Source organism: Odontesthes bonariensis, chromosome 3, assembly GCF_027942865.1.
Source record: "Odontesthes bonariensis isolate fOdoBon6 chromosome 3, fOdoBon6.hap1, whole genome shotgun sequence".
In the NCBI taxonomy this organism is placed as follows: domain Eukaryota; kingdom Metazoa; phylum Chordata; class Actinopteri; order Atheriniformes; family Atherinopsidae; genus Odontesthes; species Odontesthes bonariensis.
The window spans coordinates 37,160,396-37,172,671 of record NC_134508.1 but is presented as its reverse complement, the minus strand read 5'-3'; the positions used below and the strand labels follow the sequence as shown (position 1 = coordinate 37,172,671).

The 12,276-nt window shown below is 37.4% G+C and overlaps 1 protein-coding gene across 3 annotated transcripts in view; it reads left to right on the top strand.

Annotated features, from left to right (window-relative positions):
- The window catches only part of igsf21a (immunoglobin superfamily, member 21a), a 183,298-nt gene that overhangs the window by 101,810 nt on the left and 69,212 nt on the right, over positions 1 to 12,276 (top strand). For all 3 annotated transcript variants that reach the window (XM_075461708.1, XM_075461709.1, XM_075461707.1), the window contains one exon: positions 4,433 to 4,551. In XM_075461708.1, coding sequence (XP_075317823.1) covers positions 4,433 to 4,551 — 119 coding nt within the window. The remainder of the gene's footprint in view (positions 1 to 4,432; positions 4,552 to 12,276) is intronic.

The following is a 12,276-nucleotide window of genomic DNA, read 5'->3' as shown; positions in this document are numbered from 1 at the left end:
ATACCATAATGCAAGCTGTGTGCACAAAGCCAATCACATTTCCGTTGGCACTCACAGAATGACAGCATTATCCTTGTCATTTTGTTTCATGCTCATTTCGTAAGGAAACATGGGTGATTACACACATCACTTCTATCTGATTCACAAGGCAATTTGTCTCTGCTTTTCATCGAGTGCAGAGTGACTTGCAACCGCCAGTCCTAACCCATTCACCCAAAATGCTCCAAGCCAGAGAGAGTATCTGACAATGTGCTAGTTAATTTGATGCAGAGTTTGACTGGATGAGCTATCAGAAGCTCCTCTGTCAAGACTGCGCTTTTTCACTCTCCATTTAGGCAGTGGCATTTGTTGCATTTGCAGGCAGGAGGAGTTTTGAAGGAAGGCCTACATAACAGGAAAGAGCTTTCAGATGCATCTCCGAGGGGACAATCGATCTCTCTTTGCGGTATGCTGTTTTTGCTGTACCTCCGTGGGGGCCCATTAGTATTGATCCCAACTCTGTATGGCTGTTTTTGGTGTACATATAAGGGTTTTGTAGTGGGTCTAATCTTGTTTGATGGGAATTGTTCATTTTCTTTATATAGTGTATCATATCTAAGGTGCGCTGATATCAACTTTTTGTTTACAAGATTGTGGGGGTAAAAAAAAGGTTGTGAGTCATTGCTAATGTGCTTTATTTTTTGCAAGTTATTGTAATCTATCATTTTACCACAAAATAAAGGACAGACTGATTTAGAAATTGCCTGAAAACAATAGGATATGTAAAATGTTACAATATTAAAAGAGGCCACAATGACACAGTGAGAGGAAAGGATCAGAATGAAGAGTAGAGGATGGATTGGTCTATTTTTATAGTAAATCATGAACAGGAAATGTGGTAAAATGTTTTCTTAAATGCTCCTTAAACTCTCATTTACTGGAGTAATTTTGCATGCTTATAACTGCGTGGTACAGTTGATGCTACTGCTGATTTACCGAGGAAATCGTAGCAAGTATAATGAGCAAAATCGTGGACACAATTTCAAATTAAACGTTGAATCTATTCTAATAAAGATTTCAAACACCAGCATTAGTAGTGAAAAAGTATGAGTCAAACGTTCCATTTCTCTGAAAAAAATGGGCTGGCACCTCTGAAAGGCTTGACATCAAAGATTAGAGACAGAAGTCTCAGTGTTAGGCGTACCACCTTTCCTCTCTCCCCCCTCACAGTTGTGATAAATGAGTCTTGGTGTCAAACTAAGAAATGTTGTGAATTGGGATTTCTTATTGGAACCGTCCCCCATTTTCCGGATGTACTTTTAAGCCTCAAATGATCTTTCTTCTTTTTTAATGTTGTTGCACTTGGTTTGCTCTTTTCTGTGCCTTGATTTGAATCCATGAATGCTGCAGTCAGGATTGTGGATAAGTGAGCCACGTCTTTGTTTGTAAAAACAAAGCAATGGGCTACATCAGCATTAACCAAGACAAAAGCAATTACCTCATCCCCACCCACTAGCACAGAGTCAGATTCGCTGTGCTATTCTCATCATTTTCACTCTGTGGTGAGGGAAAAAAAAGATCTGTTTGTTTAATGCTTATCCCTGAAGGAAGCACTGCTGGTTGAAAACCCCTCTGTATATCTCGAGGTGCTAACCCTTCTTTATATATGCTTAGCTTTTTTAAACATTTGCTTGTGACTGGAATTTTCTGAAAAACTCAGTTTTATTAGGTTTTTATTAGGTTTTACAAATTCTTTTATTTATTATTAATTTTTCAAAAGACTGTTAAGGAAAAATGGCAACTAAGATTATTTGTACATTTAAAAAAAGGTTCAGCAGTGCAAAAATCTTTAATGTGATATTTTGTATGCACCTATTCCATTGTTTATCCTAACATGGTTAAAGATCCTATGGCATGAAAATAAATGGAGGCTTTTATATATTTTTAGAGGCTTTAGTGGTCCCCTTATACTGTATTATACTGTATATAGGCAACATTCTGCCTTGGTGCAGAATTACAGCCAGTCCCAAAATGAGTTTTTCTTAGGATCATCAGAATGAGCCGTTTAGGGCCTGCAGCTTTAAATGCAAATTAGGAGGAGAAAGACGGGGCAAAGCGGAGGGTGGGGGTGTGGCCTTACTTCCGCCCTTGGTACCATGTGCAAATGCGTTGTGAATCGCTATGGCACGTAGAACAGCAGTCGTTCAAGCTTTTCAATTTGATGGCGTTGCGCAGACTTTCAACTGATTTTACAATGAGCTGGCCAAAGAGCTGTGGGCGGGGAAAGGCAGTTTATTGGCTCTGGGTGGAAACAACCTCCACGTCATAAGCGGGCATACGTCATAAGCGGCTTTCTCGATCAGGCCTTCTGCATGGTCACATTTCCAAAGGCAGAGAATAATTTCCAGTGCATGGTTTAGGTCTATCGTCATTTTTAGACACTGGGGGACCGCAGGCAGGCTAGAGGAACTCATATTAATGTTAAACAACCTTAAAAAGTGAAAATTTCATGCCATGGGACCTTTAAGAACCTCATTATTATTAAATATCCAATGGGAAAGGTAATGTTAGAAGTGCCAATCAGGAGTTTTGAGTGCATTCTCCAAGGATATAGAGATAAAAAGCATTTAAAAAAAAGAGAAATTAGACAGTATAAAGATCTGAGGAGGGATTTAAAAGTTATTGTTTAGAAACAAAAGGTGTTGAAACTAGCATATATTTCTACAGGACAAAGGTGCAACAAACTGAATACTCAAGGTAAATTAAGATGTAAAAATGACTCTAGATAATTACCTTGGAACATCATGTTGTCAGTGTGTTGCCATGCAAAGTCACAGAATTATCTTTAATCAGTCTTTGAGCAGGGGATAATACAGTCCCTTACTGAGACTGATCATGACCCTAAAATTAGTAATTAGGATAGAACAAGTTGCAAGTATAAACAATTTATGTCAATATAAATGATTATACTTTAGTAGAGAGCACATACAAAGAAGACACACAGATGGATTCTACATTAACTTTGTGTGTTTCAGAGGCTTCTGATATTCACACCGTACCGTAAATTCAAAGAAAAAAAAATCAGTTAAGGACATATTTGGCAGATTGGTAAATTACAATTTAAAATAGCACATGTTGATAAGGTGAATTTGGAACCCAGAAAGTGCGGTAATTGCACAATTTTTAAAGATTTATTAGTGAAACTGCCACATTTGGAGTTGTGAACCAACTTTATTGTTATATATTCTGGAATGAGAGTGCATTGACATATTATATGTATGGTGGGGGTTCAGATTTTACTGTGCTCCAGAGGAGTGAGTTCCACTCTTTCAGACAAACTCACACACACACACACACACACACACACACACACACACATGCGCGCGCACCGCTGAACCCATTAAAGCATGACTGCTGTGAGCACCCTCGCTCTGTTCCAACAGAGGTCCCCGTCTGAAATAGCCAGGCTACAAGGACAATCCTTCCTATTTTGTGGGAATAAATCACAGGAGCTCAAAGTGACTGGTGGTGTCTCACTTTGATTATCGCTGTTGACATAGGAGTCGGGCATGGAATTCAGTGTCCTCTCAAAGTGTTGCTTTTAAAGAATGACTCTTTGGTGTCTCTGACTGAATAATTCTTCGCTGTTGTGTCTTTGCATAAAAAGTATATTTAAAAATCCTTCTTTAGTTTCACACGTTACACCTTTTTCAGAAATACAAATGTTGCTAATACAATATAGCATCTTCACACGCAGAGCTGAAGCAATAAAACAAAAAGTTTTGTATGCATTTCTGTAAAACACAAGGAGGTGAGGACAGAGAACTGTGCAAAAGTCCTCTTTAGTAGTACAGTGTCTGCCGCCAAAGGCTATTCGTGCAACTTAAACAGCTGTACTTTAGGACAAAAGTATATACTCCTTATAAAGAACATTAAATGTTGGCTTTGACTTCTCTCAGTGGCGTCTACAGGATGTTACTGTGTAAAAAGGCATTGAGAGATGATAACAATGAAAATGCCTTAGAAAAGCAACATGTTAACGTTGCATTATTTGACAGTTAAGGTTCTCTTTTGGAAGATATATAGTTTATTTTGTAAATTTTGTAGCTTTTGGTATGTTTTTGACTTGTTTGTGGCCAGCGCAGTTTATCCTACATGTTTGGAAAGAGAGGGTGAGGTGGAGGGATAATTTCTTCATAAATGTGACTTCCTCAAAGAAGGAATTTCAGGAGAAATAGATTCGACTGCACTGAGTGTGAAGATGAATGACCTAAATTTGGTTTCTTTTCACGGGGCATTTTTCCATTATAATGCAGACAAGATTTTACTTCCTTTCTGAGAATATTTCATCTGCATAAGCAAGCTCATAAGTATAATGTTTTCTTTCTCCACTTATTTTTGCATGAGTGCAATAATTGGTACCATCTCACCAAATAATCTTTGTACTTTACAGGCTCCCGGAGGTACGGATCTCAGACAACGGGCCTTATGAATGCCATGTGGGCATTTATGACCGGGCAACGAGGGAGAAGGTTGTCCTGGCTTCAGGGAATGTTTTTCTCACGGTTATGTGTGAGTACCATCAATTCACCTAAGCCAACAAAACATATTTCTTGTGGCCGCTTGCTTGGAACAGTGAATGTATACATACACACGCACACACACACATATATATATATAAAAAATGTATATATATATATATGTATATATATATATATATATACATATATATATATACATATGTCTGGGTGGGACATGGGTGCATGGAGGGGTATTGTTCAAAGTCAGCAGGTTTGAAAGTGTGACCAAGATTGAAAACCTGTTTGCAGTGAAGACCTGCAGGCAGGAGAAAAACCTCTTGATCACTCAAAATGTGTGAGGTTTCAAGTTTTATGTGAGGTGCCGGAAGGTGGAGAAACTGTCACTGCTGGGCAGAAATGCTGTTCTTCAGGAAGAAAGCAAGAATTTTAACAGAAAAAAACAAAAACATGTCTGCATATAATAACACAATCACTGCATAGTCTCACCTGAAAACACGTAGAAAATGTATTTGCCCTCTTACCTAGAGTAATTATGAATTGTTAGATGATGATAACATATCCCTGTTTTTTGTGTAAAAGTGTACAAAGCCATAACCAGCAGTCTTTTGCACATAGATTTGTCAAATGTTCATAGATTAATGCCTTCCACCATCCTACTGTCATTGCATGAAAGTGGACGTTATAAAGGGAAACGTTTGGAGAAGGTGCAGATAAATCTACCTGAAAGAAAATCAAAACTTAAGCTGCATCTCTGAAGGAACAGAATAAGGAAAGCAACTAACTTTGTTGTGAAACTGCAACATTTTGTGTTGTTGACTGTTTAATGTTGTAAATAACTTCATTGTCTGTAGCTATATTAACTGACCAAAACATAAGAACTAGGCATCATCTACAGCTGGTGGTACTATGTGTTACACTCTTAACCAAGCAAGTGGTCTGACTGAAAGATGTAAAATGAGCACAACCTTTGAACAGTGTAATCAGAGGAGAAGCCTTCCACTTCCCATGATACCAGTAAATCAATTTCAAATATCATGTGCAGTGGGGTGTTCAGTCATGCTCACTTAACATTTTTTCTGTGTAAACAGCCTGTTTTATCAATAGTTGGCCTTTAAGACATTCAAGGACCTACACACAAGTATCATGACATCAAGAAATCCAAGCAATATACAATGATAAGTTTATATAAAACTGCTATTTTCCTTTCTGCTGTTGTGACTGTATGACACCAAGAATTAATGAATATTGTATTGAGAGGTCCTTGGGCTTAAGAAAAATAGCCGGAATTTGAGCGGTGATCTTGATCTATAATGTCTAACAGTCAGATGGTGACTGCTTCCTTTTGCTATAAACCTAACAGAAATGGACTGCATGACAAATTCAGAGGGTGGATTATTCTGAGTCAAAAAGTCGATCCAACTGAATCTAAATTGATAGGAATAATATCTACCGTAGAAACAAGAGCTCAGCACTGGTTGAGGTTTGTGCTGTCTCAGCACTCCAGGATCCACATATTTAAACAAACCTTTTGTATATCTATAGATCCTGCTGCTTTAATATTGACATACCTTTGCTTTATTCCATATATTCCACATATTTTGCATTTGTCTCATAATTAGATTTGCCATTATTTAGTTTGCATTATTCAGTTAGAAGAGGGGATTGTGTGCCCCTTGTCTAATTTTCTGCTGTGGCTGTAATATACTTATGGTTCCCTAACATTCCTGATGTGGCCTGTGGCTTATTAGCAAACAGGACATTTTTCAGTGGATCATTTGAGAGAAACAGAAGAAACAACACACAAAATCACCTCCACATCATATTCGTGACCTTGAAAATTGTCTATTGGTTTGTTTTTTTTGACCAATCCCATGCCTTTGTTTTAGCACGTCCCCATGATCAGTGAGTAGGGATTTACTCAGTTAACTGTTTCTTGTTTTAGTGCTGGTTGAGCAGAAGAGAATTTTATGATCCTGAGATAGTTAGAGCCCCTTTACTCAGCTGGGTCTTAAATCCCCACTCGACTAGAGAGAAAAACGGATGGCCTCTGGCATTGTGGCTAATTGCCATCTAAACTGAAACAGAATTATTCATAACCTATTAGTGTGTCAAGTTCAGTGGGAAGTAAAGAAAAAAGTAGAGAGGAGAAAGAAAGAAAATAAGAGGAAAAAAGTTAATTAACAGGAAGCAGTACATGGTGAGTATCTTAATTTTTTAAAGGGCTTCATAAATAAGAATTATAATTTGAATGAATTCCCTGCCAAGAAATTCAATCATTTAAAAGGCTAAACATTACCTCTTACCTCAGCTACTGTCCTTCACTGTCTGGAAAGTTTTGCCTTACATTTATTATCGCACAATATGAACATATGTTGGCTGTATCAAGCCTGATGTAATAAAGGCTCACTCACTCAAATGCCTTCTTTAGCTCCAGAATGCACAGTGATGTTTTCAATTAATTGAATGAATCATTGTTAATCACCGATTACTGGCGTTTGAGTAAGAGTTCAGTCTTTTTAACATTTAACAAAAACACGCAGTTACTGTCAATTCTGGCTTACTATAAATCTGAACAACTGCACCAAAAAGCTTTTATTGCAGTAAGGAAACTTTAAAGCGATGCAATACCATGATATACACAGCTTGGCATTTAATCATCTATAGTGTTAGCTCAGTCTAACCTGAAAAACCCGTTATGTTGCTGTGTGCCTGTAAATGTAACTTCTGATGCACTGTTGTATGACGATTTATGATGAAGCTGGCCTTTGATTTCTAAGTTCAAAATGAAGATTTGAACTGAAAGGTGAGGGATGAGAAGCTCAATGTAAGAAAATGCTTAAACAAATTGATGGACAGAATTTTTATTAGACTATTGAATTTACTGTCAAATAGCTCTCAGTTCCAGTCTGCAGAGGTTACATTCAACAAGATGGAAACATTGGGTAGAGAAATTACAAAGCGTGGCAGTTTGGCTCTTTGAACTCCTGCATTTTTGCAGTTGTTGTTTGGAAGATTCAGCTGAATTCAGACAAAACATTCAGTTTAAACCTGAAACTTTAGTGAGATAAAAAGAAAGAAGAAAAACTTGAGTCTTTCTTTATTTTGAAAACATCATTCCTTATGTGTGATGTTATTCATGTGCTCTTGGTTGTATGTCACCAAAGTAGCACATAAGGCTAGAACTTTTATCCTGGTTAAGAATAATACAGATGCATAGTAGAAGTTATTGTGTATAAATTTCCACCAGCTTTGACCGTATAAAGCTCGAACACTGATCAAAAAACCTCAGTAAAAAAAACTGATATGTAGCTTTTGTTATCAGTGGAAACGATTGCGATTGGCATTCTTTGCACTGCAGGAATGATGGGTATTTATCTGCTCCAGATGAAACATGACACCAGGGTTGACCTGCTAATCATTCATTCATTTTTCAATACTTTTCAATAAGTTGTTGTGGCAGCAAAGTTAGTTTCTTCTGTCTGCATCTTTGACAGCCCATCTTTGCCACAAATTTTAGCCAAGTCTAGTCAGCACTGATGTTGAAGAAACTGACGCAAACAATATTTGTAAAAGTAAAGCCACACACATGTATGTGCTTATGTTGGTGTAAAAACGATGAAACTGGGTTGCATGGGATTTTTGGATTATCCACATCACAAAACTTACAATGTTCTCTTCTTTCTTCACCTTAGCAGGAGAGTTCGAAAAGATCTGTTAAGTTATGCAAGTAATCCAGAAATTCTCTTTCAAAAAATTTACATCTTTGCTAAAAAGAACTGTGTAACTGCCTCACACATTAGCTGCAGAGGTTTGATTGAACTATGTTTATGCATTTAGCAGACGCTTTTATCCAAAGCGACTTACAATTGAAAAAATATATAACATAACAGCTAACATCAAAGTTATAATAAGCTACATAGAAGGAAACCACAAGTCAGACTCTGTCAGAGGTGACACGGGGGACAGTGTGGAGATAGAGTGCAGGCATACAGGGAGGTACAGAAAGATAAAGTGCAGTAGAAGGGGTAGGGAAGTACAGGGTCATAGGAGATGCTCTCTGAAGAGCTACTATGTGTCAATAAGCCCTTGATAATTAGTCAAAGATTTTCATTGTCTGCAATCTTAAATTGATTGTAGATTGTTGTAGAAGACGATAATGATAATAATCACTGTTAGCCAGCAGTTAAACCTATGGGACACTTATTTATCCCTCAAGTTATTAGCAAAGAAATACACTTGAAATTACTTTCGAATTTTTGAGAAATACATTGATATATAGCCCCTCGACCTTTGACCGCTGGGATAGGCTCCAGCCCCCCCGCGAATTGACCGATGGATTAAGCGGGTTTATAAAATGGATGGATGGCATTTATATGTACATGAGTTGAAAAAGGCAGTATTTAGAGATGTTTCAATTCACTGTTTTTTTGTCCTTAACACTTCAAAGAATTGAATTTAGACCTTTAAACAGTTGCAAAAAAAGAAAAATATATTTCATTCTGTAAACGGTGACATATCTGTCCCCATAAAGCTAAGGTCATTACTTCAGTGTTTGTTGGGTGGAAAGAAATCGATACCTCTTTTCCAATGGTCAAAGATATGGTCATTATTTGTTATTATCCAAAGTGATTCCTATACGACATTCCAAAGATAAAGAGGACAGGTTATTTGTCCCCTCAGAACAGAGCCTGACCTTGAGAAGCCAGTGCTGGGTTGATGTGCGTACTGTCTGGGGCACCTAAGCCTGCTGTGTTGTTGTCTGCATTATGACAGTTTGGTTGTGAATTCTCAGCTTGATGAAGAGCACCTTAATAGCCCTGTGCTTAAACATCTTGTCACGTAGTTCTAGAAATCCTTTCATCTAACCTTTTGTGAAGCATGAGGATGTAATTTAAAGGATACCCTTCATGAGGTGGCAGGGTTGTTATTTATAACCTTAAGAATCAGAGATGAGCACTAAGGTGTAGAGAGACTTAATTACTTTCTCATCCCATATAACTTGGATTTGCCTCAGTAATGGACACACAACTTTAATTAAGCACTCTGTACATTTAGATGCCCATTTAGAAATGGCTGGTACTAGTGGCATACAAGCAAAGCACCTTAGACAACAACGTCTGAAAACGCAGCAGTTTTATGTGATTTTAGCAGGAGTTTAGGAACTGTGTACCAATCTATTCTTTGCCAGTGTATGTGTTCATATGCAGATGGGTTTGTTTGGGTGGTAGTTTGAAGGATTGTAAGTGAAAATTGTTTACTCTGGACTCTTTGTGGAAGTAAAGAAAGCATCTTGGTCAAAACTGGCTCAAATACAAAGGCTGAAGTCTTATCTTCCAGAAAGGATGCCAGTTTTGTCCAACTCATCAGCTGTGATCAGAAGTGCTTGCTGTATATTGTCAGTTACTGAGCCTCACCACAGGGGATTTTTCAAGGTCCTTTTTATGATGTTACATTTATCTCTTAATTTACCCTTTTTGTCACCTTACAGCTTATTTCATCTTGCGTCACAACAGAAAATACTTGATAGATTTAGTACAAAAATATCACATACAGATGACAAAAAACATGTTTTTTACAGAATAATGCATCAACTGGCTTTTTGTATTTTGTTTGTTATAAAGCCGAGTCTCCTCTGAGAAATAACATCAGAGAGTCTTAGTATTCTCTACAAAAATTTAACTTTACTGACTGGAAGCAGTTTAAAGCGCCAATAAGTTATTTTATCTCAGGCTAACTGGAGGGGAAAAAAAAGAATTTTATCAATTCAAAGAACAGATTAATTATTAAATATCTGTGTTTGAGTTAAATCCTTGGCTGATAATTGAGGCAAAAACAAATAACCCATGGGCTTCCTCAAGGATATCCAACATTGACCTGGTAGAAAAATGGTTTTGATTTCGTTTTTGGATGGGATTTTTTTGTGCTGTTACCATTTTGTCAGAAAAAAATCTGTTTTTTTTTTTTCCTTTTTACTCAATGCTCCTTTTTCTGAAGCATGACATCTTTCATTAATGTAGCAGAACTTTAAACCTTCATCTGTCAAACTGTTTAGTCTACTCTTGCCATCTTACCTCTAATTAGCTTTAACTGGGTTGTGTCATAAACTTGAAATCACATTCAGAATCGTACTGTATCTCATTTGGGGTCGTATTAACAACAAGCCATTTCTACCCTCTGGCTCATTTAGTGCATCATTCAGCTGACATTCACCAGGCGCTCATCAGCAGGGTAGCAGACACATGCCAAGGCTGTAAGCGTCATGAGTAACGCTGTTTTCATACCCCGAAATTTTACACAGCAAGCAAATGAAAAAGTAGTAAATATATACCGCATCTGATGATTGCATCATCATATGCTCAAATTATGTCCACTGGAAGTATTTAGGAAGAAATGTATTGGGTCGAACACACTGTTTTTCACATGTACTTTTAGTTCACATGTACAAAGTCTAATTCAGTTTTTTATTTAGATGCATTTCAGCCTTAATGTTTGGTTAATATATTTGCATCTGTTACACTAGTAGAACACCTTTGCTAAGCCTACATCTATTTTTCATCTGCCCTGTACACATAACGGCATGAGATTCTTTTAGCACATTAAAAAGTTGGCTCCTCATTTTAGATATAGGAATTTCCTAAATAAGCCCTGCTTCTATTACAATGCAGCCAGCATTGTTAAAAACACATTTTATGATTGGGCTAAGTATATTAGACTGTTCCAATGAAATAAATACCATGTTATTCTGTATGACATCAAGGGACGTTGATTAAATCTCGTAAGGCCTGCCTGTCACGCATTTATCATCTCTGAATGCCCTTCCCCTGATGCATAATCCCAGTGAGGGCAGAGCAGTGTTGGAGGACATCATGCCAGCATTATATCCTGTTCACTACAACACATACTGCTTCTCTTTGAAGTCAATGAGCTGTATCAAATAATCGTCAGGTCAAGGTTGCAGAAGCTCAAAATTGTCAAGCTGTCAGTTAAACTGAGATGGTTTTTTGACAAGAATAAACTTTCGGCATATAAGCGTCATTTTTTTTCAAAGCAAGGCACTAAAACATAGAGGTATACATCTTCAAATGGTTCCGAGAGTCTTTAAACCATCGCTTTAAAATAATTCTTTGATGTCTTTCACGATGCAGCCCTTTCTTGTTTTCTTGAGTAGCATTCCTGCATCAATGTGTATGTCTGATACTGAACACAGTTTTCCCCCGTAGTCTCCTTGTGGTTGTCTGAAAGCTGTGAAGTGTGAGCTTCATTCCCTTCGCTCCCCCTCACTAAAAATGTCTTCATCACTTGCTGTGCTCTGCTCCCCACCAAGGTCCCTCCTTTTGAGTATGGATGACAGAGGAGGCGCAGAGGAGAAACAGCTTTGTATCCCGAGAGAGAGAGAGACACTTGTACTAAAGAATGAGAAAGTCTCTTTATCTTTTTTTACCTTAAGATCACCTTCCTTGAAAACTCTCCTTTCCGAGACTTTTAGAACAGTTTCTGGTTACACAAGATTTGTATTAACAAGTTTGACTAAGGTTATCAGTCTTTTCCCTTTCTCAATTTAAAAAAAAGTGTGAAATGAAGGTTATGAAAGGTGAAACAGGTCATTTTTTCTAGAAATGAAAAGAACATGTGAAAATGTGAGATCGCCTGTGGGTTTGATGTCCTTTCATCACATCTAGTTAGCACTGAAGTTCCTTACAGTATTGTAAGGTCTTAGTCTTTATATCCACTGTTCTGTCTTCATATTTCTATTTGA